We start from the raw sequence: 27,996 nt of genomic DNA on the forward strand, positions 1-27,996 counted from the left end.
GTCATTTGATTGAGTATATATCGTCACTGATTGCCTTCTCTTTGTTTCTCCTGGGTTCCATCATCAATTGTCTCTTTGTTCTCTACTTCCTCTGCAAAGACAGATAAAGAAATAAAGCGGTCGGTGCCAGTACAATTATTAATTTGGCAATTAGCCAAAATGCAAGTATAGCTACCTGCAATTTCGACATTTGGAGAAATAGATGGCTGTCGATCATCTTGTGGAAGCTGGAGTTGAGGCATCGTTCTATTCTTAAGATTTTTGTGAAGAAAAGGCAATTCACCCCTTCCACCCGTTCGAGCTTAGGGCAATTCATAAGCTGCAGCTCCTCAAATGCATCTAGGTTCTCCTGTGCCAATCGCAAAAATGTTAGATCCTCACAATTATCAACCACCAAAGACTTGAGCGTGGATGGGAGCAGATAAGATGGCAGACAATGGATTCTAGGACAGTCCTTTATGACCAAGCTTCGAAGAGATGTGAGCCGTGGCAGGGAAAATAGTGGTGGGATGTCCGTGCAACCCCATATGGTCAGCTCTTCAAGTATGGGTATGGAGTCTCTTCGCAGAAAGAATCTCCAATGATTACCGAAATAAAGATGCTCAACGGATGTCAAATCGTCAAACTCATGCATTACGTTCTCCCATGTGTTCGATGTAGTGAGCTTGTTGCCTGAAGCAACCTGGTACATTAGCAAAAGAGAATGAGAGAACTCTGTTGGTGCATGAGTTTTATATAGAAGATTTAAAACAAACAATTTGAGAATGTACGATTGTTTAAGTCTTCAAGTGATCAATTGGAGCACTTCAAATTTAGGATGGAGGGTACCTCAATGCAGTTGATTCTTTGTATTTGGCACCAGTTACTCAATCCAGGGCAATCAACAATTTCCACTTCGTCAGGCATTGATGAGAGCAGATCTTCTGCCATGATCTGAAGTCTAGCACAATCTTTTATACTTAATTTATTGAGAGAAGCAAGATATTGCATCCCCCTCAATGATGTCAATTGCTGGCACTCCTCGATATGCAAATATCGAGCATTGGGCAGCAGTCCTTCCTCTGATAAGAGCCGGAGTTGAGGACAATTGTATATCTTCAGATCTTTAAGCGAGTGAAGATGATGCAGCCCTGCTATGGATGTGAGTTGCCGACAACCAGAAATGTGCACCCTCTTAAGCATGGATTTTGATATGGGTGCGTCCAGATTTCCAAGAGAGTCATGAATGTATAGAGCAAGAGATCTTATTTTTTCACAATTCCTTACAGTGATTTCTTTAAGTGATGCAAAGGAGAAAGGATCTTCTACCCAGAAAGGATCTTCTACCCATTCTGGAAACTTGGAACCACCATACCCTTGTATAGACAAAATTTGGAGGTTGGCGTGAGGTTGGAGATACTCGAGCATGGCTTCCTCCCTTTTTTCATCCATTGGGACATCCTTATTTTCCTCTGAAAAAGCTTCTAGATGTAGTAATTTGTCATGATGTGGATCATTTTTGCAATCGATCGCATTCCAATATAGAAACAACTCCTTAAGTTTATGCTTATGTTTAAGACCGGCATCCCTGGCATCCTCTATGTTGACCACGTTCCTGAGCCCTGAGATGATGAGAGTTTGGAGGTTCACCAAGCCCTTTAGCACTCCTCCTATCCCACCTTGCACCTTATAACATCCAAGAAAGCTCCGAAGATTTGTTAGTTTTCCGATCCCAGCTGGCAAGCAGAGAATTTGCCGGTTCGCAATTTGTAGGTGGTGGAGGCTAGTAAGGCTTCCTATGCCACTGGGAAACTCTTGAAGCCTTGTGCACCCTTCAATAACCAACATCTGTAGATTGCGGAGCTGACAAACTGTTCCAGGCAGCCTTTTAATACAATATGTGTGTAGTTCAAAGTATCGTAGGTTGGTAAGGTTGCCTAGGCTATCTGGTAACTCTGCAAGATTCCAACCATCAAGTACCAATGTCTGTAGATGATAAAGGAGGCATACTGATTCAGGGACCTTCCTAATATTGTCGGATGTGATACGTAAGTATCGTAGGTTGGTAAGGTTGCCTAGGCTATCTGGTAACTCTGCAAGATTCCAACCATCAAGTACCAATGTCTGTAGGTGATAAAGGAGGTATATTGATTTAGGCAACTTGTCAATTTTCTTGGATGTGATATGCAAGTTTCGTAGGTTGGTAAGGTTGCCTAGGCCATTTGGTAACTCTGCAAGATTCTCGCAATCAAGTACCAATATCTGTAGGTGATAAAGGAGGCATATTGATTTAGAGAGCTTCTCAATTTTGTTGGATGTGATTCGTAAGTAGCACAGGTGCTTCAGATTATCGAGTAAATCTGGGATCTCATCTTTTCTTTCCCAACAAAACTGTAGAGTCTGTAGTAGCGGCAGATTCTTGATTATTTCTGAAATTACTGTTGGAAATCCAGACGAAGGATGCCATATTAACAAGCTCCGTAAGGTGCTGAAATTATACGAGTGTAGTGATTTCACAAATTCCTCTGCATCATTCGTGAATAAATGGCGAACCTCATCGGGGACACCAGGTAGCTTCTTATCCACAATTGCCCAGCACTCATTTCCTGCAATAGATTTCGCTAGATCATGTATCATATCATGCATCTTAAAATTAGACCAATGAGAATCGAAGAACGATCTTCTCTGTAAGTCAATGAAGTATTCATTGCCAATGTCTTCCAGTCTTCTTGTACCTCGAGATGTTTGGATGTAACCTTGCGCCATCCACAATCGGACTAATTCATCTTTGTCAAACTCATAATCCTTTGGAAACATAGAACAATAAACGAAACAAGGTTTTAGATGTGCTGGCATGCGGCTATAGCTTAATCTAAGAGCTGGCAAAATCTCATTAATATTCTCGTCGACTTCCCATATATCACTTTGTATGACATCCATCCAGCTATCTTCATCTGCCGTGTATCTCAGAAGGCTTCCTATTGTCTTCACAGCCAATGGTAAACCGGAACACTTCCTGACAATCTGCTTACCCATATCCGCCAAGCGTGGTTGTTCTTTAGGGTCTCGACCACCGAATGCATAATGTCTGAATAATGACCAAGACTGCTCTGGAGACAAGCAGCCAGGATGATAAGGACACACTGTCTGCATGATCTCAGCGATCGAATCATTCCTACAGGTCATGATAATTCTGACCATTTTTGCACCAACGAAGGGGCTTCTTAGGGACTCCCAACGGCTTTGCTGATCATTCCAGACGTCGTCGAGCACGAGCAACACTCTCTGCACCCTCGCCACTTTCTTAAGAGTATCTTGAAGTGTGTTTAGTTGTGTAAGATTACATGTGTAATGTCCGGGCCCACAACCTACTAGGCCCAATAAGAAGTAGGCCTAGTTAGGGGTTTGGGCCCAAATTTTTACTGTGGGCAGTACTATTAGAGTGACAACCGGGAAGAGGTTGCCACCTCATGCTGAGAAGAGAAAGGATAAGGCCACAATTGGCCGACAGGGGAGGGACACCTCATGCCCCACGTGGCAAGGCCAGACGCAACGGCAGAGCAAGGGGGGGCAGCTGGAAGCTCCCGGAGCTAAGAGGGCAGGGGGGATGGGACCTCACTGAGGGGCCCCCAGCCATGCAAAACCTGGAGCCGCCACCTCAACCCCCTACTGGCAGCCGATTCCGGCGCGCCTGAGACCGGGGGAAGCAGCTGTCAGTCCCGGAGCAAGGAGGAAATTAGGAGAGGATGGGACCTCTCAGAGGAAGCCTCATCCCTCAAACAAATTATATAAGCCTCTGTCGATAACCAAAAATCACAGACCCCCTAGAACACAGAGAGCCGAAGCCCTGGAGCCGAAGGTGAAGGAGCCATGAAGCTCCAAGAGGAAGGAGGGACTACCAGGGGGGAAGAACTGCCCAACGGTAACCGGCAAAAATCCAGGTAAGAGGCCCCTTTTTAATAAAATTTTAGGGAGTGGAGAAACCCTCTGTGGGGTATTCTCCCCTCTGTTTCAACTATGGGACAGAGAGGAGGAGACCGGCAGAAGGGAGAAGGGTCACGGGCCGGACCCATAGACCTCGGACCGGCCTGAGAACGGCCGCGGCCCAAGGCCAGGCCCGATGACCACTCGGGCCGAGCCGCCTGCAGGGCACCGCAGCCTCGGCTGCGGCTACTCTAGGGCTCGGGGGGCAGCCCCGGGCCGCCGGTCAGGTTGAGCCGGCAACCGGCGTGGCCACAAGGCCGCCAGCCCCGGCTGGACCACTGCCTCCTCTCCGGCAAGAGGCGGTGGTGCCGGAGGGAAGGACCAAAGAAAAGAAAAGGAAGAAGGGAAGAAGAAAGAAAGAAAGAAAGAAAGAGAGAGGAGGAAGAGGCCGTAGATCCGGCCGGAGGAGAAGAAGAAGGCCGGAGGACCGGCCGAAATGGCTAGGGCTTCCGATCGGAACCAAGGAGAGAGAGAAAAAGGAGAGGAGGAGGGGACTTGCCCGTGTACGGCCGTGAGCGTCGCCGGTGCGGGCTCGGCCGGGGAAGCCGAGAGCTCGGCCGCGGGCTCGATCGAGGAAGCCGAGAGCTCGGTTGCGGGCGTCGCCGATCGCGGTCCGACCCCCTCCCCGTGAGGAGGAGACCATCGACCTCCCTTCGCCGGAGAGGAGAGGAGAGGAGGAATGGGAGATCGGGATGAAAGGAAGCTTCGGGAAGGAGAAGAAAAAAAAAAGAAGAAACGGTGAAGAAAAAGAAAGAAAAAGAGAAACAAAAAGAAAAGAAAAGAAAGAAAAAGAGAAGAGAAAAGAAAAGAGTGGGTTAACGGGCCGGAATCGGGTTCGGATCCACATCCGAACCCGCAACCCGTTAAGCCTAAAAATCGAAATGGGTTAAGTTGTTGCCCAAGGTGACAAGCCAAGAGGGGGGGGGGGGGGTGAATTGGTTTCTTTTAATTTTAACTATCTTACTTGTGTTAAATGATGAGTTAGTGAACTTAAACAAATCACAATACAAACAACAAGAAGTATAGTGGTTCGGTGCTCTCCTTAGCACCTACGTCCACTCCCCAAGCGACCCCTTGGGAATTCACTATAATCCCGCGGATTACAGTTGGATTGTTTTCCGGGCTCACAATCCAAAAACCTTTGTTGGTTTTACGGGCTCACCAACGAACCTAAACACTTTGGTTTTCCGGGTTCACCAAAAACCTTTGTTGGTTTTGCGGGCTCACCAACGAACCTTTACACTTTAGTTTTTCGGGTTCACCAAAAACCTTTGTTGGTTTTACGGGTTCACCAACGAACCTTTACAAATAGTTCGACAAACAAAAAGAAAGATTCAAACTCCTAAATGAGCAAATGAAACAATATTAACTACCAAGAAGAGTTAGAAAGTATTTATCGCTTTGAAGTGGCTTTGCTCTTCTTTGTCAAGGATGCTTCACTCTTCAAGGAAGGATGGAGCTCTTGATGACTCTTTGAATCTGCTCAACCCCTTTCTTTGATTCTTGAATGAAGCACTTGAATGAAGAAGATTAGGGCACTTTTGTTTTCTTGTGTACTCTTTGATATCTCTTTCAAAAGTTGTTCTATCTGATGAATAGTGCCCCTTTAAATAGCTTCCCACATCCTTTGGACAAGCCCCAATGGTTAGATTTGAAAAACTAGCCGTTACTGACCTTGGGAAGGACAAAAAGTACATCTGCAGAACTAGCCGTTATGCTTCAGCCCGTGTTTGGGTCGGCTCAACCTGTCCTTGGGTCGACCCAACTTTCACTTGGGTCGACTCAAATATTCCTTGGGTCGACCCTCTTAGAAAACACAGAAACTTGAAATTTCAGCTTTCCTTCCCATGGGTCGACCCAACCATTCTTTGGGTCGACTCAAAGTTCACTTGGGTCGACTCAACTTCTTCTTGGGTCGACCCTCTCAGTAATTCCAGAGAACCATTTTCTGTCTGCCTTTCTGTCTTGCCTTTGGGTCGACCCTCTCAGGGTTTGGGTCGACTCAAGCTTGGGTCGACTCAACCACTGTTTGGGTCGACCCTCTCAGTAAATCTAGAGAACATATTTCTTTCATGTTTTGAGGTTCTTGAAGTTTGGGTCGACTCATGCTTACCTTGGGTCGACCCAACTCACTGTTCATCTGTGCCAATTTTGCAGAAGTGTGCCAAATGACTTCTTGATGTGCCCGAGGTCGACCCAATTATCCTTTGGGTCGACTCAATCTACACTTTGCTGCATCTCAAGGTTAGATTCATTCAAATGAACAAAGACATGTATCTATATCAATTCATACAAATATACTGAGAGTAATGAACTTATAAATGAAGTATCAATTTAACTTATAATATACTCTAGATAATTGCTTGTTAATCATCAAAATAACACTATCATCCTCAATCTCTCCCTTTTTGATGATTACAAAATAAAGAGTATAAGCCTATTGATACTTGTCTTTAAAAACAGTTTATAAAAGGGTTTAAATTGCTGAATTTCAGCTTTTCATATATAAGAGTGGAATCTCCCCCTATATTATTTAAATATTGCCAATTTGACTCTTTGAATTGCTCCCCCTTTCATTTATAATTTATTAGCGATGAAACTTCAAAAATTTGAGATAAAATATGAGTTTCAGGTTATGTATCGGGGTGCGAGAGGTGCGTGCCAAATTCTGAATTTATATGTGCCAAATTCTGAAATTTGATAGAAAATTTTTGATTTAATCAATTTCATTGTTACAAATTGCTCCTCCTTAGATGTATAAGCTTTCTTATATGATTTTTAATTTGTTTGCCCAATTATTTCTCTTTTCTTGCATAAATTCTTATTTCTTTTTCTCTACTTCTCCTTTCTTTAACTTTCTTTACTTTTGCTCTTATTATTCTTTCTTTACTTACTCTAAAGATATCTTTACTTCTCCCCTTTTTGTTGCTTTATCTAATTTACACAAAATCTTTACTTCTCACCTAAGATCTTTACTTCTCCTCAAATAAATACTCCTTCTTTACTTCCTAAAATAAATAAATACTCTTTCTTTACTTCTCCCCCTTTTTGTTATCATCAAAAAGATACATGGGAAAGATGCAATAAACAACAAACTTCAAACTTCATTGATCAAAATAGGAACATTTTCATACATTCATGTCCAAAAACAAAAAAACAGATACAATGTTCCTTAATCAAGATTTAAAGATACATGATAAAAGCAAGATACATATGAGAACTAGATACATATCCTAGGCTCTAAACAGGATCGTGAGACTCTCCCGGATCGCTTGGCTACGGCTCTCTTGGGTCCCATTTCTCCAAGATATTGAAGTAATCTACTGTTTGGAGATGATTGGAGAAGATTTGAGAGTGGGAAATAGGGTTTTCGGAAGAGGACAAAGGGTAAACAGTGCCCTAGATAGCTCACGTTGAGTCGACCCTATTCTGGGTTGGGTCGACCCAAGTTCAGAAATTTTTTTTTTTTTCTCTTCCTTTTTGCTTCTAAAAATTTTCCTTGCTTCCAATCCTTACAAATTCTTTCTGGGACAATGATACATGAGTAAGGAATCTATAGATTACAAGTTTGACTCATGTTTCATAGATTTTTAGAAATGGGAGGAATGTATCATGAGACTGCTTGCTCCCTTTTATATCTCTTCAATAAAAAGGATCACATATGCCTAATTCTCTCCTTAGCGTGCAGAATCTATCTTCACTCAAGGGTTTTGTGAATATGTCGGCTAATTATTTTTCAGTGCATATATGCTCAATACATATGTTTTCATTTTGCACACGATCCCTAATAAAATGATATCTTATTTCTATGTGTTTGGCTTTAGGAATGAGATATTAAGGATGTAAGCCAGAAATGATTTCTAAATGTAGATTCCAAAGATAGTTTTGAAATCAAGTGTAGATGGAATCTTTTTCAAGTTATTTCAAGGAGTATCAAGAATAATATTCAAAGAAAGCACGAATGAAAATCCAATACCCTTTTTTTTTTTAATATATTAAGTATATAGCAACATGAGAGCAATCTAATTAATTTTTAGAGTATAGTATAAGAGCAGATAAAGATCAAAACTTATATACTCGAAAAACATAAGATTATGTTGAATCTTTAATTCTTAATGACTTCAAAGTTCTTTCATGATATAAAAGTATTGGAGCATAGATACCAAAATATGAATTTATGCAATGTAGGATACATAAAATTCAGGGCTTTGAAAGTTCTTTTAAAGCTCTCTTAAAGACTTTCTTTTACTCCTTTAAAGATCATAGAATCAAAATCAATTAAAATGAATTGGCTCAGGATTGAAACACTAAAGTGCAAGCCAATAAGAACTCATAAGTAGATTCCAAGAAAAATTTTCGAAACTAAGACAGATGGAATCCTTTTCAATTAAATTTTTAGAAATAAATGATTTACCGATGAATACAGATGGAAATCCAACTTTCAAAAGATATTCAATGAAGCACAAAGTTTAATACCACTTTACATTTAGTATTCTTTGTCTCATCTTTAGATGCAAATTTATACGATTAAGTTCTATATGATCTCTCACTCTGAAATTTTCTTTCTCCCCCCTTAATTAATCATTCCATTTGAGAGTTTAGAGTTTGAAGATAATTTTCAATAAAGAGATTGAGTATTTAAAGCTCCCCCTCAAAAGATGCATTTTCTTTCAAACCTTTTTTTTTTTGTTCTTCTATAATATCAAGAATGTAGAGTGATCTAGAATTGAGGATGATAGTGTTATTTTGATGATTAACAAGCAATTATCTAGAGTATGCTATAAGTTAAATTGATACTTCATTTATAAGTTCATTACTCTCAGTATATTGGTTAATTGAAAATAGATACATTACCTTGTTCATTTGAATGAATCTAACCTTGAGAATGCAGCAAAGTGTGGATTGAGTCGACCCAAAGGTTGATTGGGTCGACCCCGGCACATCAAAAAATCATTTGGCACACTCCTGCAAAAATGGCACAAATGAACAGTGAGTTGGGTCGACCCAAGGTAAGCATGAGTCGACCCAACCTTGAAGAACCTCAAAAACACAACTGAAGAATGCTCTCTGGATTTACTGAGAGGGTCGACCCAAACAGTGGTTGAGTCGACCCAAGCTTGAGTCGACCCAAACCCTGAGAGGGTCGACCCAAAGGCAAGACAGAAAGACAGACAGAAATTGGTTCTCTGGAATTACTGAGAGGGTCGACCCAAGAAAAAGTTGAGTCGACCCAAGTGGACTTTGAGTCGACCCAAAGAATGGTTGGGTCGACCCATGGGAAGGAAGGCTGAAATTGAAGTTTCTGTGGTTTCTGAGAGGGTCGACCCAAGGAATGTTTGAGTCGACCCAAGGCAAAGTTGGGTCGACCCAAGGACAGGTTGAGCCGACCCAAACACGGGCTGAACAGTAACGGCTAGTTCTGCAACTGTACTTTTTGTCCTTCCCAAGGTGAGTAACGGCTAGTTTTTCAAATCTAACCATTGGGACTTGTCCTAAGAATGTGGGAAGCTATTTAAAGGGGCACTATTCATCAGAGAGAACAACTTTTGAGTGGAATATCAAAGAGTACCCTAGAATACAAAAGTGCCCTAATCTTCTTCATCAAGAGCTTCATTCAAGAATCAAAGAAAGGGATTGAGCAGATTCAAAGAGGCATCAAGAGCTCCATCCCCCTTAAAGAGTGAAGCATCCTTGACAAAGAAGAGCAAAGCGACTTCAAAGCGATAAATACTTTCTAACTCTTCCTTGTAGCTTATATTGTTTCATATGCTCATTTAGGAGTTTGAATCTTTCCTTTTGTTTATTAAACACTTTGTAAAGGTTCGTTGGTGAGCCCGCAAAACCAACAAAGGTTTTTGGTGAACCCGAAAAACCAAAGTGTAAAGGTTAGTTGGTGAGCCCGCAAAACCAACAAAGGTTTTTGGTGAACCCGGAAAACCAAAGTGTATAGGTTCGTTGGTGAGCCCGTAAAACCAACAAAGGTTTTTGGATTGTGAGCCCGGAAAACAATCCAACTGTAATCCGCAAGATTATAGTGAATTCCCAAGGGGACGCTTGGGGAGTGGACGTAGGTGCTAAGGAGAGCACCGAACCACTATATATTGTTGTGTTTGTGTTGTGCTTGTGTTTTCATTTACTCTTGTATCATCTTCTACTCTTACGTTAGTTTAACTCACTCAAATAGCTTAAGAAAGCATCCACCGCACTTAATTAAGAAAACGTTTAAAGCATCAAAATTTAGAAGAAACCAATTCACCCCCCCTCTTGGCTTGTCACCTTGGGCAACAAGTGGTATCAGAGCGAGGTGCTCTAATAGTGCTCATTGATCTAACAATCAAGAGTTAAAGATCATGACAACCCAAGTGGGATGTGCAATGAGTGAGGGGCAATCCACAAATAGACCACCTCTATTTAATGGCACAAACTACACATATTGGAAAGCTAGAATGAGGATATTCATTCAAGCTTCGGACTATGAACTGTGGCAAATCATCACTAGAGGACCTCACATACCCACACTTAACATAGATGGCACTATCATACCCAAACCAGAAATGGATTGGAATGAAAGTGATAGAAGATTAGCACAGTTAAATGCAAAAGCTGTAAATACACTTTACTGCTCTTTAGATGTAAATGAATTTAATAGAATATCCACTTGCACCACCGCCAAAGAAATTTGGGATAGACTTGAGGTCACACATGAAGGGACCAATCAAGTTAAGGAGTCCAAGATAAACATATTAGTACACAAGTATGAACTGTTTAAAATGGAATCTACTGAGTCCATAACTGATATGTTTACTCGTTTTACTGATATTATAAATGGGCTTAAAAGTTTAGGAAAGTCTTATTCTAACTCTGATTTGGTGCGTAAAATTCTCAGGTCTCTACCAAGGAATTGGGAGGCCAAGGTAACCGCTATTCAAGAGGCAAAGGACCTCAACACACTGCAGTTAGAGGAGCTCCTAGGATCTCTCATGACCCATGAGTTGACAATGAGGCAAAATTCAGAAGATGAGGTCAAGAGAAGAAAACCCATTGCCCTAAAGACTACCACCCCTAGACAACAAACTGAATCGGAAGATTCAGATGATGATGAAGATATTGATGAAGAAGGGATGGCAGTGCTTGGGAGAAAATTCAGAAGATTCATGAGAGGTAAGAATAAGTTCCATAAAAAGAAACCCTTTCTTAAAGGTAACTCAAGCAAAGAAAAGGTTAAGGATAAGGAAAAAGAAAAGGAGACTCCCATTTGCTATAAGTGTAACAAACCCGGGCATTATAAGATAGATTGCCCAGATTTGAAGAGGATGGCAAGAAAGTTGAAAAAGAAGAATTTTATGGCCGATTGGAGTGAAAGTGAGGAATCAAGTTCGGAGGACGAAGATCATCAAGACACGGCCCAAATATGTCATATGGCCAATGACGATGAGGTAGATTCTGAACTTGACTGTGATTTTACTGTTGATGAATTGCATGATGCATTCTTAGAACTCATGGAAGAACATAAGAAAGTAATTAATAAAAATAAAGCTCTAAAAGAAGAAAATCAATCTCTCATTAAAGATAAGATAAAACTGTCTCATAACTATGAAACATTAAGTAGGAAACTTGAAAATGAAACCAAAAATCTAATTGCTGAAAATGTCAAGCTAAAAGAAGATGCTGAAAAATATAAATCTTTGGTAGATAGATTTATTCTTAGTTCTACCAAATTAAACTTGATTCTTGATAGCCAAAAAGCTGTATATGATAAGGCCGGTTTAGGGTATAGAACAAATAGGAAACAAAAACTCTTAAAGAATATTTTTGTAAAAGCTAAAAGGGAAAATATTACTTGTTATTATTGTAATAAGATAGGACATAGAGCATATGAATGTAATTTTAGAAAGTCTAGTCAAAACAGATCAAGTAATAATCAAAAGATAAAATTCAAGAAAGTTTGGGTTCCAAAAGGAACATGGAGTACTAACCCTAAAGGACCCAACTTAGCTTGGGTACCTAAAGGTTCTTCTTGATCTTGATTGCAGGTGTGTCTTGCAGCTGATAAAATGGAAAAACGATGGTATCTAGATAGTGGCTGTTCAAGACACATGACCGGTGACGAAGATCAATTTGTCACCTTGGAACCAAAGAAAGGTGGAGTAGTGACCTATGGAGACAATGGTAAAGGGTATATCATTGGAAAGGGTAATATTTTCATTGCTCCATCTATTTTTATAGAAAATGTTTTATTAGTTAAGGGTTTGAAACATAACCTTCTTAGCATAAGTCAATTTTGTGATAAAGAATTTAAAGTTACATTTGAAGCATCTGTATGCATAATCACAAATCCTAAAGATAATAGCATTGTACTTGTAGGACAAAGGCAAAGAAATATTTACTTAGTAGATCTTCATGAGTTAGGCAAGAAAAATGGTTTATGCTTAATTACTAATGAAGAAAAGAAAATTGAAACTAGTTGGCTTTGGCATCGAAGATTAGGACATGCTAGTATGGAATTAATATCAAAACTAGTTAAGAAGGAATTAATAAAGGATGTGCCAAAATTGATTTTTGAAAAGGACAAAATATGTGGACCATGTTCATTGGGAAAACAAACTAAGTCATCTTTCAAATCGAAAAACGTAGTATCAACAACTAGACCATTTGAACTCATACACATGGATTTATTTGGACCTACTAGAACTACAAGTCTAGGAGGAAAAAAATATGGACTAGTTATTGTTGATGATTTTTCAAGGTATACATGGGTTTCATTTTTGGCACATAAGAATGAAGCATTTTCAGAATTTTTGAAACTATATAATAAAATCATAAATGAAAAGAAACTCACCTTAGTAGCCATTCGAAGTGATCATGGTACTGAATTTGAAAATCAACACTTCGAGGAATTTTGCACTAAAAATGAAATATCACATCAATTTTCAGCACCTAGAACGCCTCAACAAAATGGGGTTGTTGAAAGGAAAAATAGGACATTGGCAGAAATGGCACGCACAATGTTGTGCGAGTCAAATCTTCCAAAGTACTTTTGGGCTGAAGCTATAAACACCTCTTGCCATATTCTAAATCGAGTTTTAATACGACCTATAACTAAGAAAACTCCTTATGAACTTTGGAAGAATAAGAAACCAACTGCAAAATATTTTAAAGTGTTTGGATGTAGATGTTTTATCTTAAATAATGGCAAGGAGGACTTAAGTAAATTTGATGCCAAGTCAGATGAAGGTATCTTCTTAGGATACTCCACATCTAGCAAGGCATACAGAGTATTCAACAAAAGAACCTTAGTAGTAGAAGAGTCAGTCAATATTATATTTGATGAGTCTGATAGTGAGTCTGCTAGGAAAGAAAATACTATTGATGATGATACAGGAATTATCGACTTTGAAAAGTTGAAAATTGATGACGTGCCAAATCAAGATAAGGGAGATGATTGCGTGCCACCACAACCCCAAGACGTGCCAAAAGAATGGAGGTATGCACATGGACATCCTAAAGATTTAATCATTGGTGATCCATCTCAAGGGGTAAGAACTCGATCATCTCTTAGAAATTTAAATGATTATCTTGCTTTCGTTTCACAATTAGAACCTAAAACTTATGAAGAGGCTGAAAAAGATACTAACTGGATAAATGCCATGCAAGAGGAATTAAATCAATTTAAAAGAAGTAATATATGGACATTAACTGAAAGACCAAAGCATAATTCAGTAATTGGAACAAAATGGGTATTTAGAAATAAATTAGATGAAAATGGATTAGTTATAAGGAATAAGGCTAGACTTGTAGCTAAGGGATACAATCAAGAAGAAGGAATAGATTTTGATGAGACATTTGCTCCTGTAGCTAGATTAGAGGCTATTAGATTGCTTCTGGCATTTGCATGTTTCATGGATTTTAAATTATATCAAATGGATGTGAAGAGTGCATTCTTAAATGGTATTATTGAGGAGAAAGTATATGTAGAACAACCTCCAGGATTTGAAAATCATGAATTGCCAAATCATGTGTTTAAACTACATAAGGCATTATATGGATTAAAGCAAGCACCTAGGGCTTGGTATGATCGACTAAGTAAATTTCTGCTTGAAAATGATTTTTGTAGAGGAAATGTAGATAAAACTTTATTCATCAAAAGAAAGGACAAAAATCTATTAGTGGTGCAAATATATGTAGATGACATAATCTTTGGTGCCACTAATGATACTCTATGCAAAGAATTCGCTGATTTAATGCATGGAGAATTTGAGATGAGTTTGATGGGAGAACTAAGCTTCTTTCTAGGATTACAAATCAAACAAACCAAAGAAGGCATTTTCATTCATCAAACTAAGTATACAAAGAAAATACTGAAGAAGTTTGGGAATGAAAATCATAAGGAAATTGGCACTCCAATGAATCCTACTAGTAAGCTAGACAAAGATGAAAAAGGGAAAAGTGTTGATATTAAGCTCTATAGAGGACTAATTGGATCCTTGCTCTATCTTACTGCTAGTAGACCCGACATTGTATTTAGTGTAGGGATATGTGCTAGATACCAATCGGATCCTAAGGAGTCACATTTAAGTGCTGTTAAGAGAATCCTTAGATACTTAAGAGGAACTACCACCATTGGATTATGGTACTCGAGAGACTCCTGTCTAGATTTGCTTGCATATTCAGATGCTGACTTTGCTGGATGCAAGTTAGATAGGAAGAGCACAAGTGGCACATGTCAATTCTTAGGAAATAACTTAGTATCATGGTTTAGTAAGAAGCAGAACTCAGTGGCACTGTCCACAGCTGAAGCTGAATACATAGCTGCTGGTAGTTGTTGTGCTCAAGTATTATGGCTCAAGCAACAACTAGAGGACTATGGAGTCAAACTAGATAATATTCCTATTAAGTGTGATAATACTAGTGCTATCAATCTCACTAAAAATCCAGTTCAGCACTCTAAAGCCAAACACATAGAAATAAGGTACCATTTTATTAGGGATCATGTGCAAAATGGAAATGTATGTATTGAGCATATATGCACGGAAAAACAATTGGCTGACATATTTACCAAACCATTGAGTGAAGATAGATTCTGTATGCTCAGGAGGGAATTAGGCATATGTGATCCTTTTTATTAAAGAAATATAAAAGGGAGCTAGTAGTCTCATGATACATTCCTCTAATTTCAAAAATCCCATGAAACATGAGTCAAATTTGTTATCTATAGATTCCCTACTCATGTATCATTGTCCCAGAGAGAATTTATAAGGATTGGAAGCAAGAAAAATTTTTAGAAGCAAAAAGGAAGAGAAAAGAAAATTTCTGCACTTGGGTCGACCCAACCCAGAACATGGGTCGACCCAACGTTGAGTCGACCCAAGAAAAATCTTGAGTCGACCCAACGTCGGGACCCCACTGTTATAAGGGGGCCCGAGAGCATTTCTAGGGCACTATTTGGCCTTTGTCTTCTTCCGAAAAACCTACTCCCCACTCTCCAATCTCCACTAAACTCCTCCAAACAGTAGATTTCCTAAAGATCTTGGAGAAATGGGACCCAAACGAGCCGTGGCCAAGAGATCCGAAAGAGTGACTCGGATCCAACGGGAGGAAAGGCAACCTACCGAGCCATCTCCCGTGTCTCCACGACGTGAGGCACGTGCGGAGGCCCCTCCTCCTCCTTCCCCCTCAGTGATCCTTGCAAGATTTGCGGGGAGGCCGGTTACTACCGGGAGAAGGATCCATTCGGAGTTTTTCAATCAAGAAGGGTTTCGAATTTGGGAATGGATCCAAAGACAAGGTTGGGAGTATCTTTGCTCCCTAGATGTGGTAATCTACCCCGGTTTGGTACAAGAGTTCTATGCCTTCCTCAAGACTGGTTTGGGAGGGCTTGTGTCGGAAGTTCGAGGGGTTCGAATCCGAGTATCCGAGGAGAGCTTGAGTGAGCTACTTCATCTACCCTGCATAGAAGCCACTCCGGAAAGGCCAGAAAACAAAATGAGAGCTCTACAATTGATCATGGAAAATGAGAACTTCGATTTCTCCACGAAGGTAATAGCTAGTTCTCTTTCCGCTGAAATGAGATTACTGCTCAATATGATCAATAGGATTTTGTTTCCAAAGACCGGGAGATTCGATCTCATCACTGAGCGAGATCTAGCAGTGATGGAGTGTATGATTCGAGGGACTCCCCTAAATCTTCCGGCTATGATATTGAGACAGATGAGGAAGGTAATGTGCAGCAACAGGGTATCACTACCTTATGGTATGATACTCACTTTGATATTTAGACAGCACGGTTTACCTCTCGAGGAGGAGGCATCCAAGAGTCTGCATCACACTGACACGTACACTGCACGGACACTTATACGCATGGGATATGAGAAAGTGAACGGGCAGTGGATTCACACAGGTGCAGGCATTCAGGGTGAGGCACCAGAGGGAGATGCACCAGAGGATGAGGATGAGGAGCCTATGGATCATCCTACTGTACCCTCAGAGGCTGGACCATCGTCATCCGCTCCTCCGACAGATACGGATGACTTCTGGAGCAGGATGACAGAGCTCATGACAGCTCAGGCGAGGACTATTACTGACGGGCTCACGAGCCGATTGGACGCCCGGTTGGATGTCATGTCTGCTGAGATCAGTGATCTGAGGCAGCAGATAGGAGCACTCCGGAGAGAGAGAGAGACACATGGACCATCTGTGCCACAGGCTGCTGAGTCAGAGATATCGACACAGAGTCATCCAGCTCGTCGTGCTCCACGCCAGACACAGTCTCACCAGGCTCGACCTCCCCTCGCCACGTATGCTAGGAGGATGAGGACTAGATCCCAGCCATTAGATTCTCCCTAGGCTGATCTTAGCGTCTATGTTTAGAGCCTAGGCTAGATATCTAGTTCTCACATGTATCTTGCTTTTCTCCTAAGTATCTTGTTTTTATCTTACGTATCTTTAAATCTTGATTAAGGAACATTGTATCTGTCTTTGTTTTTGACATGAATGTATGAAAATGTTCCTATTTTGATCAATGAAGTTTGAAGTTTATTATTTATTGCATCTTTTCCCATATATATATTTTTGATGATAACAAAAAGGGGGAGAAGAAAAGAAAGAGTATTTAAGAAAAGAAAGAGTATTTAAGAAAAGAAAGAGTATTAAGAAAAGAAAGAGTATTCAATTGAAAGAGCATTTTATTTAAGAAGTAAAGAAAGAGTATTAATTTTGGGAGAAGTAAAGAAATATAACAAAAAGGGGAGAAATAAAGATAAAAGTTATGTAAAGAAAAGAGAAATAAATGGGCAAACAAATTGAAAATCATATAAGAAAGCTTATACATCTAAGGGGGAGCAATTTGTAACAATGAAATTGACTAAATCAAAAATTTCCATCAAAGTTCAGAATTTGGCACATATAAATTCAGAATTTGGCACGCACCTCTCGCACCCCGATACATAACCTGAAACTCAGAGTTTATCTCCAATTTTTGAAGTTTCATTGCTAATGAATTATAAATGAAAGGGGGAGCAATTCAAAAAGTCAAATTGGCAACATTTGAATGATATAGGGGGAGATTTCACAAGTATATATGAAAAGCTGAAATTCAGCAATTTAATCCCTTTTATAAACTGATTTTAAAGACAAGTATCAATAGACTTATACTCTTTATTTTGTAATCATCAAAAAGGGGGAGATTGAGGATGATAGTGTTATTTTGATGATTAACAAGCAATTATCTAGAGTATGCTATAAGTTAAATTGATACTTCATTTATAAGTTCATTACTCTCAGTATATTGGTTAATTGAAAATAGATACATTACCTTGTTCATTTGAAGGAATCTAACCTTGAGAATGCAGCAAAGTGTGGATTGAGTCGACCCAAAGGTTGATTGGGTCGACCCCGGCACATCAAGAAATCATTTGGCACACTCCTGCAAAAATGGCACAAATGAACAGTGAGTTGGGTCGACCCAAGGTAAGCATGAGTCGACCCAACCTTGAAGAACCTCAAAAACACAACTGAAGAATGCTCTCTGGATTTACTGAGAGGGTCGACCCAAACAGTGGTTGAGTCGACCCAAGCTTGAGTCGACCCAAACCCTGAGAGGGTCGACCCAAAGGCAAGACAGAAAGACAGACAGAAATTGGTTCTCTGGAATTACTGAGAGGGTCGACCCAAGAAGAAGTTGAGTCGACCCAAGTGGACTTTGAGTCGACCCAAAGAATGGTTGGGTCGACCCATGGGAAGGAAGGCTGAAATTGAAGTTTCTGTGGTTTCTGAGAGGGTCGACCCAAGGAATGTTTGAGTCGACCCAAGGCAAAGTTGGGTCGACCCAAGGACAGGTTGAGCCGACCCAAACACGGGCTGAACAGTAACGACTAGTTCTGCAACTGTACTTTTTGTCCTTCCCAAGGTGAGTAACGGCTAGTTTTTCAAATCTAACCATTGGGACTTGTCCTAAGAAGGTGGGAAGCTATTTAAAGGGGCACTATTCATCAGAGAGAACAACTTTTGAGTGGAATATCAAAGAGTACCCTAGAATACAAAAGTGCCCTAATCTTCTTCATCAAGAGCTTCATTCAAGAATCAAAGAAAGGGATTGAGCAGATTCAAAGAGGCATCAAGAGCTCCATCCCCCTTAAAGAGTGAAGCATCCTTGACAAAGAAGAGCAAAGCGACTTCAAAGCGATAAATACTTTCTAACTCTTCCTTGTAGCTTATATTGTTTCATATGCTCATTTAGGAGTTTGAATCTTTCCTTTTGTTTATTAAACACTTTGTAAAGGTTCGTTGGTGAGCCCGCAAAACCAACAAAGGTTTTTGGTGAACCCGGAAAACCAAAGTGTAAAGGTTAGTTGGTGAGCCCGCAAAACCAACAAAGGTTTTTGGTGAACCCGGAAAACCAAAGTGTATAGGTTCGTTGGTGAGCCCGTAAAACCAACAAAGGTTTTTGGATTGTGAGCCCGGAAAACAATCCAACTGTAATCCGCGAGATTATAGTGAATTCCCAAGGGGACGCTTGGGGAGTGGACGTAGGTGCTGAGGAGAGCACCGAACCACTATATATTGTTGTGTTTGTGTTGTGCTTGTGTTTTCATTTACTCTTGTATCATCTTCTACTCTTGCGTTAGTTTAACTCACTCAAATAGCTTAAGAAAGCATCCACCGCACTTAATTAAGAAAACGTTTAAAGCATCAAAATTTAGAAGAAACCAATTCACCCCCCCTCTTGGCTTGTCACCTTGGGCAACAAGAATTTTTCAAAATTTATAGCAATCACTCTTTTTAATCTTTCAGGAATAAATTATATTTTCTCTTATTTTTTTTTGAATATGTATGGAAATATTAATCAGAAAATAATTCTTTTGAAGCTCAAATTTCTTTCAAAAGTAATTATATTTTCTTTCCTATAAGAATTATTGAAGTGAGTTGAAATATTCTAAGCTTTAGGATCATTAACTCTCTTCTTAAAAATAGCTTTTCTTTTTAATGATAGAAGCATTTAATTATGTAGGAGTGTATATTCAAAATATTAATTTCTTAGTCATAGTTTTTCAGCAATGTATATATGAAGCACCATAAATTTTTTTAATATCAAAATAATATCATATGTTTAAAACCATTTATTTGCAATCAAGATCATTGAAAAACGCATCATTTAGACTAATTTTAATAAACTTATAAGATAGAAAATGATATGTTTCAGATGCGTATCGGAGCAAACAATCAAGGCATCAAAATTAATTCTATTTTTCTTAGACCGTAGTTTTCATCCAGGAATCATATTGAGTTATTCCTCAAAATGATGCAATCATTGAAGTATATAATGAAAGTTACAAAAAAAAAATGCAACGATAGAAGAATTTTTAAATTAAGTTTAAGCTTTTATCCTTAAGGTGTGTTTTCAAGTGATCGAAACTTCATTTGGCTTTTCACAAGCTTTTTATATACTTTCATTTATCTTGTCATTCATTTCCTCATTTTTGAATTTCTTCCTTTAACCACTCAGTGAATATTCTAATCTTCATTTCTTTTGGTTTTACTTTTCTATGCTCTATACTCTATTTGCTCCCTATCCGGTGGAGTTGGAAGGGGCACGAGGTACTACCACTAGCCTCCCTCTTGTGCCGTCCCTAATATACCCTACACCGAATAGTTGGGTCAAATAGTGCCGGGTACTACCACTAGCCTCCCCATTGGCACCATCCCTATGATGAGCAATGTAGAAAGGTTAAACTTTTCTCTTTAAAAATGTTCACTCCAAACTCTTCCTATTATAGTTGATTATGGATTTTATCCCATCCAAAGGAATGCTCACATAATTCTTATAAATGTGCTGAATATATTATACTTGTTTTGCTTTTACCTAAGATTGGAGTACTTACTTAGTTTTATTATCTTAACAGATTTTTATGAATCTTTTGATATCAATTAGATGTGATTCATTAGAATTAGTTTGATATCTTTGCATATAAGCACAAAATGAGCATACAATTTGGCCTACAAGCTGCATGATATAGTAATACAGCTTCAAACAATAAAATTACCTTGCTCATTATTTTTAAACTCTACAATATGGGGTCATAGATATACCTTTCTTCATGCCAAACTTCTGTAAGAATATTCTTGTGAACTTACTTTGGCCATGAAGATCCCCTTTCTTATTTGTCTTAGTTTGGAGTTCGAGAGGAAAGATTAGTTCATCCATTTTACTCATTTCGAACTCACCCTGGATGAGCCTAAAAAAAAAAACATTACATAAGGCTTCATTAGTAGCACCACAAATAATGTCATCAATATATATTTGAGCAATTATGATATCAGAATTTTTCTTTTTGATACATAGTTTTATCACTATTGCTTTCTATCAAAAAGTTACTTAATCATTCATATCATGCTCTTGGTTCTTGTTCTAAATCAAATAGTATTTTATCATGTTTGTGATGAATATTTTTCAAATATAGATGGTTATTTTTACATAAAAATTTTAATAATATAACCACACAGAAGTTCATTCTACACATTCATTTGACAAAATACAAATCTCATAAAACAATCAAATGAAAGTGGTTATCTTTGGCTTCTAATTATGCAAAGATTTCATCAAGATCTATTTCATCTTTTCTGATTAATTCTTTTAGTAATCACAAATTCTTCTTAATTTAGTGTGTTTCTGAAAAACTCAGTTTTGTTCCAAATATAAAAAGTTTTCAGATTCTTCAATAAGATTTCAAATTTTATCCCTTTCAAAATGATTTAGTTTAACTTAACCAATTATCCTCTTGTTCAATCTTCTTAATGTCTTTTAAATAGAAGCAAAAATGACAAACTATATTCTCAATAAAAGATCTAGTTTTAATAAGAATAATATGAATTGACATTTCTACAACTGGTATCTTTTCATTGAATATTCTATATGCATTGCTTAGAGAGTAATATCCAAAGAAATACTTGTTTTATCAGATTTGGCATATATTTCATTCTTGAGAACATAACATGTATAACTGAAAACATGAAGGTATGCACCATTTGATTTTCTGTTTTTCATGAGTTCACATGGGGTTTTCTTCAAAAATAGATTTAATAGAAACCTTATAATATGACAAGCTGTGATTATAACATTAATCAACTGCTATCACAAAGCATTGTCCTTACACAACAAAAGTTCTATTTTTATATTTTTATAACCCCTATATGTAATAGTATTCTTGGTGCAAAAATAATTGTATTCAATACCGTTTTCTGTGCAAACCTTATTAACAAATTGGTTTTCAAAACTGTGCCATGATACTTTCACAGTTTGCAAACCTTTTTCATTTGAAACCTTTTGTAAGTTTGTGCCAAAGCAGAAAATATTTCAATTTAAGTGCCAAGAATAAAACCAACGTTAGCTTTGAAAAATCATCCATAATTACAAAGTCAAGAAGCTTATCTCCTAGGCTCACTATCCTAGAGATCCAAATAAGTTCTTATGAAGAATTTTCAAAGACTAAGAGGTGGAAACAATGTTTTCAGATTTCGAAATGATTCTAGTTTGTTTTTCTAGATGACATGCATAGCAAACTTTGAACTTGTAGAAATTAATTTAAGTAAGCCAATGACAAGGCCTTTTGAGATTAAGTACATACTAGTATGAGTTGATTTTATATGCCAAAAGTGGTTTCTTTAATCTTGGTATTCATAGTACATATATTTAAAGTCATACCAAGTATACATTCTCATGTCTATGATCAATAAAAGATAATACCATTGATAAAAACTCTCAATCAAGCATATAGAGAATTCATAGAGTTATTCTTGATAAATTGATTAACCATTTAGCAACTTATCCAGCAGTAAGTAAAGCATACTATAAAATGAAGTGATTTGATTATGTTTTTAAAAATATTACCTATATCACAAAATTGATTAATACCTGCAATTTATGTTTTAATTAGATACTAAGGCAAAGAGAATGATGAGATGCAAGGATTACTAATTTCATTATTCTTTTCATTTCAATTACTTTTCTTAAGTATATTTTAAGTTTCATTATCTAATATATGTCTAGAGCACCCAATGTCTAGATTAACATCTTTTGTTGGAGCCTTGAATGCTAGACACACCTATAGAAAATATTCAGATTTTCAACTTAGGAACCCAAGCTCTTTTGGGTCCTTGTAGGTTAGCTATTATTGTTCCTTTTGGAACCCATATTTTCTTAATAGCTATTTTGTCCATAGGCTTGCAGATTTTAGGATTATAAGGAATGTATTTCTGCATACTCTTATTAAATTTAACAAACATCGATTTAATATAAGTAGATGATGGATTTTTAATTTTCTATTTTTGTTCATTAGGTTCATCAGATAAATTAGAATCCATTTTATGATAGATAGTGGAGGATTTATCACATATGTCATTAATGGATTTTTGTGTGTACCAAGATTGATATCCTAATCCAGCCTTTTCAAATTCAGCTCTTTGATTATTTATCATTAAGTTTAGTTTTTCAGAGCTGATAGTAAATTTTTCAACTATAGGCTTAAATTTGTTAACTTCTTTAGTTAGCCTTTCATTGTCTTCTGAAAGTAATTTATTATTTTTCTGAGTTATATCATAGCTTTCAGCAAGAGATAGATTTTTCTGATTTAGCTTTTTATTCTTTAAACTAAGCTTCTTATATTCTAAGTATAGATGAGAAAAAGCATCATGAAGTTCATCAAATGTAAAATCAGATTGAGTTTCAGCATGTACTTTATCTTGGAATGAGAAATCACTTTGTGTTCCAATACATACCTTATCTTCATGTGCCATAAAGCAAGAATTTTTAATTTCAGTTTGCTGCTCTTCTTCTTCAGAGCTAGTTTTAGATTCACCAAAAATGTTAGTGCATTCATATTTACCTTCAAGCATATTCCAGATTTCCTTAGCAGTTATGCAAAAAGATATGCTATTAAGTTCACTATCATCCAATGTACAATATAGAATATTCATGGCTTTTGCATTTTGCTGAGCCATTTTCTTATCATGATTAGCATTTGTAGATAGCCCATTGACTATGATACTCCATAAATCGTAGTCATGTGCTTGAATGAAAATGCGCATGCGTGCTTTTCAATGTATGTAGTTTATACCATTAAATAGTGGAGGTCTATCAATTAATTGTCCCTCACTCATAGAACATCCCACTTGGGTTGTCATGATCTTTAACTCTTGATTGTGAGATCAATGAGTACTATTGGAGCACCTTGCTTTGATACCACTTGTTGCCCAAGGTGACAAGCCAAGAGGGGGGGGGGGGGGGGTGAATTGGTTTCTTTTAATTTTAACTATCTTACTTGTGTTAAATGATGAGTTAGTGAACTTAAACAAATCACAATACAAACAACAAGAAGTATAGTGGTTCGGTGCTCTCCTTAGCGCCTACGTCCACTCCCCAAGCGACCCCTTGGAAATTCACTATAATCCCGCGGATTACAGTTGGATTGTTTTCCGGGCTCACAATCCAAAAACCTTTGTTGGTTTTACGGGCTCACCAACGAACCTATACACTTTGGTTTTCCGGGTTCACAAAAAATCTTTGTTGGTTTTGCGGGCTCACCAACGAACCTTTACACTTTGGTTTTCCGGGTTCACCAAAAACCTTTGTTGGTTTTACGGGTTCACCAACGAACCTTTACAAATAGTTCGACAAACAAAAAGAAAGATTCAAACTCCTAAATGAGCAAATGAAACAATATTAACTACAAAGAAGAGTTAGAAAGTATTTATCGCTTTGAAGTGGCTTTGCTCTTCTTTGTCAAGGATGCTTCACTCTTCAAGGGAGGATGGAGCTCTTGATGACTCTTTGAATCTGCTCAACCCCTTTCTTTGATTCTTGAATGAAGCACTTGAATGAAGAAGATTAGGGCACTTTTGTTTTCTTGTGTACTCTTTGATATCTCTTTCAAAAGTTGTTCTATCTGATGAATAGTGCCCCTTTAAATAGCTTCCCACATCCTTTGGACAAGCCCCAATGGTTAGATTTGAAAAACTAGCCGTTACTGACCTTGGGAAGGACAAAAAGTACATCTGCAGAACTAGCCGTTATGCTTTAGCCCGTGTTTGGGTCGGCTCAACCTGTCCTTGGGTCGACCCAACTTTCACTTGGGTCGACTCAAACATTCCTTGGGTCGACCCTCTCAGAAAACACAGAAACTTGAAATTTCAGCCTTCCTTCCCATGGGTCGACCCAACCATTCTTTGGATCGACTCAAAGTTCACTTGGGTCGACTCAACTTCTTCTTGGGTCAACCTTCTCAGTAATTCCAGAGAACCATTTTCTGTCTGCCTTTCTGTCTTGCCTTTGGGTCGACCCTCTCAGGGTTTGGGTCGACTCAAGCTTGGGTCGACTCAACCACTGTTTGGGTCGACCCTCTCAGTAAATCCAGAGAACATATTTCTTTCATGTTTTGAGGTTCTTGAAGTTTGGGTCGACTCATGCTTACCTTGGGTCGACCCAACTCACTGTTCATCTGTGCCAATTTTGCAGAAGTGTGCCAAATGACTTCTTGATGTGCCCGAGGTCGACCCAATCATCCTTTGGGTCGACTCAATCTACACTTTGCTGCATCTCAAGGTTAGATTCATTCAAATGAACAAAGACATGTATCTATATCAATTCATACAAATATACTGAGAGTAATGAACTTATAAATGAAGTATCAATTTAACTTATAATATACTCTAGATAATTGCTTGTTAATCATCAAAATAACACTATCATCCTCATAAGTAAACCCAATTAAACCGGACCCAATCTAGTTGGGTGAACCCGGATGAGGGATTGAGTGGGATCTGAACCCAATTGAACCTGAACCCAAGCCCAATTTAATTGGACTAAGTCTGGACGAGCCCAAACTACAAATTGGATCAAATCCGAACCAAATTAGGCCCAAATTGATTTGGGTCCGAACCCAGTTGAGTGGAGTTAATTCCAGCAGACCCAATTAAACTTGGGATTAAGCCTAATGACTAATTAGAAGGCCAATTAACCCATATGGACCCAATCAAGGCTCCAATATGAACACATTAGACTTGGGCTAAATTTCGGGTAGGATCCAAACAAGTAAAAAGAAAATAATATGCTTATTATAATGTGTTTTTAGGTGACTCAGGATCCGTCACCAGGACGTAAGAAACTTGGGATAACGAATTTGCTGTAAGTAATCTGTCTTAATCTTATCTTATAATACGTTTTATAAGATGAACCAGTGTTTTTCATACAATTTGAATTGTATACATGATTTGTGAAGAAAGTAAGTAACCTGTTCTAATCCTGTTATGGATCATGTCATGTTATTAATATTTCCTAAGCATTTATTTTAAGTATGTTTCATGCATGATATGTTATAATGCATAAGTAACTTGCATGATCTCAGAAGCTACGGCTATGTATGCAACATGATGATGCTTATATTTTAATCATGCATGCAAGTTAGTATAATGAAATACTATTTAGCCGAAGGGCACTATAAATGGGCTCAAAGATGCTACTGATCGAATGCAACTGAGCTGGCCTTGCTAGTGGCCGAGAATAACTTCGCTGGCCTTGCTAGTGGCCGAGAATGACTAGCTGGCCCCGCCAGTGGCCGAATGGACTTCGCAGTAGCATCCGAGAGAATGGACCACGGCATGCCGGGGGCACGGTTTCATATGCATACTTTATGAAAATGATATTTGAAGCATGATCATGAGGCTCATTTCAGAGCCTGGGTATATGAGGCGGGTGTTTCCAAATCCTGCAGATGCGTTTTGGGGAGAAGCAAAATCGGTGAGGGGTGAAGGACGCTTGCGTGAAGCCCCGGAACCGGCCAACATCTGGCAGGGGAGCCCCGTGTTTCCCCCTCATGTGGGCCCGATAGTCACGTGCCCTGCGCAGGCGGGCCGTGACATTTATGAACGTGCCTGGCCAAAGCATACATTGTTTTACAATGGGTTTTTGAATATATGCTTATGAAATGTTGTATTTTGCTAAAACCGCTATCTCCTTTAAATGATGCTAATCGCAAGAAATTCTTATGTTTTATGAAAATTCTGTTTGACTGAAAATACTGCTTTGTTTTCCAAGCATACATATTTTGCCATGATAAATTATGAGATAATACGCATGTCAGCTTCTCAAACCCTGCATAAACATGGTTACCATTATGTTCGATCCGGTAAGATTATGTATGATTACTTACTGAGCCGTGTAGCTCACGTCTGTTTATATTTCATTTTCTTTCAGATCCTCATCACTGATAGCTTCCAGAGACACGTTAATTTGGTATCAGGGCTTCTTTCTTTTGGGGTAAAGCAAGTATACTTTTGTGTACATAAACTACATAGAAGCTCTGTATTTGGGTACTGACCAGCATGTTGTATTAAGAATGCTTTCAATGAAAAGATTTGGTTGGTTTGACTACCCTGTTACCCAGGTATGAGGCTGCGTGCTATTGTGGGCGGTAGTCGGCAATAGCACGGCCGTGTCACGGATCTGGATCCGGGGCGTGACAACATGAACTTAGAGTAAGAGACCCAATGATGGTCTTTGTTAGCCTTGGAACATCGGAATCATTGGATACACAAACCCATCCAGTTAGATTGAAATATTGTTTTACCTTGGGGTCGTTGTAGACCAGCTGGGCGATGGTGGTTTTTCCCAGTCCCCCCATGCCAACAATCGGAATGACGGAGACATCATTTTCCCCACCCTCGGAAAACAGCAAATCAATTACTTTCTGCTTGTCGTCTTCCCTTCCATAAATACTCGACTCATCCATCATGTGGCTGGTTGGTGCGGGGTATGGAGCTTCGAGGACCCGTCGCTTTCCATCTTCCTCTCTTAAACGGAGGCGTTCCCGATCCTGAGAGATCTCATCGAACCTCTCCCTGATGTCCCTGATTCTATCCCCCATGCCGTCCGGAATTGAAACCTGTTGGAGTTTTAAGTTTATCAAAATATTTAAATTTTTTTTTAAAAAATAAACCAGCCTTACCACATACCTCTTCCTGGTCGTCCCCTACCCCTCGCTTCCCATTGAGGGAAGCTCGGCCTTCCACTTGGGCTCGCAGTACCTCGTACTGGTACTCGTCCAGCACGTCATCTGCTTCATAAGCCACTGCTTTAAGCTCCTTCAGCCAGAGCTTGACGGATTCCTCTCGTATCTCCCTCTCCTGCGCGTCATGGAGCACTGCTTGGATCCTCTTTAATGTTCTCTCCAGCTTCTTCAGCTCTTTCAGGACGCTGCTGCGTGGATCCGATGATGAAGACGGCAAGACTGCCGATCTCTGAGCAAAGCCCAGTACTTGGCTGGTTTTTGATAGGATGGAAGAGAGGAAAGCGCTCGCCATTGCACAACCTCGGTTTCCTCTTTCCTCTGCTCGGATCAGGCACGGCAAAGAAGGAAGAGGGGTTTGACTTTCCTTCTCGCCTCCTCCGTATCTCGTTCGCGGAAAGAGTGAGCCGGGGTCAAGTCAATGACGAGCAAGGCAGAGACCTCGTTCACTTGGCATGCTTCCGTCCACACATTTCAGCTT

General features: G+C 38.9%; 3 protein-coding genes across 3 annotated transcripts; all 3 read right to left on the reverse strand.

Annotated features, from left to right (window-relative positions):
* Nucleotides 1-75: 75 nt before the first annotated feature.
* On the reverse strand, nucleotides 76-1,018 carry LOC120109973. The gene is made up of 2 exons (XM_039123915.1): nucleotides 829-1,018; nucleotides 76-682 (listed from the first exon to the last, which is right to left on the reverse strand). The coding sequence occupies exons 1-2, from the start codon at nucleotides 988-990 to the stop codon at nucleotides 83-85; spliced, it is 762 nt and encodes a 253-aa protein (XP_038979843.1). The 5' UTR covers nucleotides 991-1,018; the 3' UTR covers nucleotides 76-82.
* Nucleotides 1,005-27,991, reverse strand: LOC120104206 (putative disease resistance protein At3g14460). Its single transcript, XM_039114888.1, has 4 exons — nucleotides 27,463-27,991; nucleotides 27,078-27,392; nucleotides 1,171-3,293; nucleotides 1,005-1,061 (listed from the first exon to the last, which is right to left on the reverse strand). The coding sequence occupies exons 3-4, from the start codon at nucleotides 3,178-3,180 to the stop codon at nucleotides 1,005-1,007; spliced, it is 2,067 nt and encodes a 688-aa protein (XP_038970816.1). The 5' UTR covers nucleotides 3,181-3,293; nucleotides 27,078-27,392; nucleotides 27,463-27,991.
* LOC103699416 (putative disease resistance protein RGA3) lies at nucleotides 3,793-27,810 on the reverse strand. The gene is made up of 3 exons (XM_039114892.1): nucleotides 27,463-27,810; nucleotides 27,078-27,392; nucleotides 3,793-3,891 (listed from the first exon to the last, which is right to left on the reverse strand). The coding sequence occupies exons 1-3, from the start codon at nucleotides 27,808-27,810 to the stop codon at nucleotides 3,793-3,795; spliced, it is 762 nt and encodes a 253-aa protein (XP_038970820.1).
* Nucleotides 27,992-27,996: the final 5 nt, after the last annotated feature.

Source organism: Phoenix dactylifera, chromosome 1, assembly GCF_009389715.1.
Source record: "Phoenix dactylifera cultivar Barhee BC4 chromosome 1, palm_55x_up_171113_PBpolish2nd_filt_p, whole genome shotgun sequence".
Lineage (NCBI taxonomy): Eukaryota > Viridiplantae > Streptophyta > Magnoliopsida > Arecales > Arecaceae > Phoenix > Phoenix dactylifera.

Coding starts and splice junctions, on each gene's coding strand:
- LOC103699416 (XM_039114892.1), bottom strand. CDS start 27,810: ATGGCGAGCGCTTTCCTCTCTTCCATCCTATCAAAAACCAGCCAAGTA. Junction 27,393..27,462: donor TAGGGGACGACCAGGAAGAG/GTATGTGGTAAG, acceptor AAACTCCAACAG/GTTTCAATTCCGGACGGCAT. Junction 3,892..27,077: donor TGGTCTACAACGACCCCAAG/GTAAAACAATAT, acceptor ACCGTTGGGCAG/TTCTTCCCCCCTGGTAGTCC.
- LOC120109973 (XM_039123915.1), bottom strand. CDS start 990: ATGCAATATCTTGCTTCTCTCAATAAATTAAGTATAAAAGATTGTGCT. Junction 683..828: donor AAAGAATCAACTGCATTGAG/GTACCCTCCATC, acceptor CTAATGTACCAG/GTTGCTTCAGGCAACAAGCT.
- LOC120104206 (XM_039114888.1), bottom strand. CDS start 3,180: ATGGTCAGAATTATCATGACCTGTAGGAATGATTCGATCGCTGAGATC. Junction 1,062..1,170: donor CAAAATCCATGCTTAAGAGG/GTGCACATTTCT, acceptor GGCTCTTATCAG/AGGAAGGACTGCTGCCCAAT.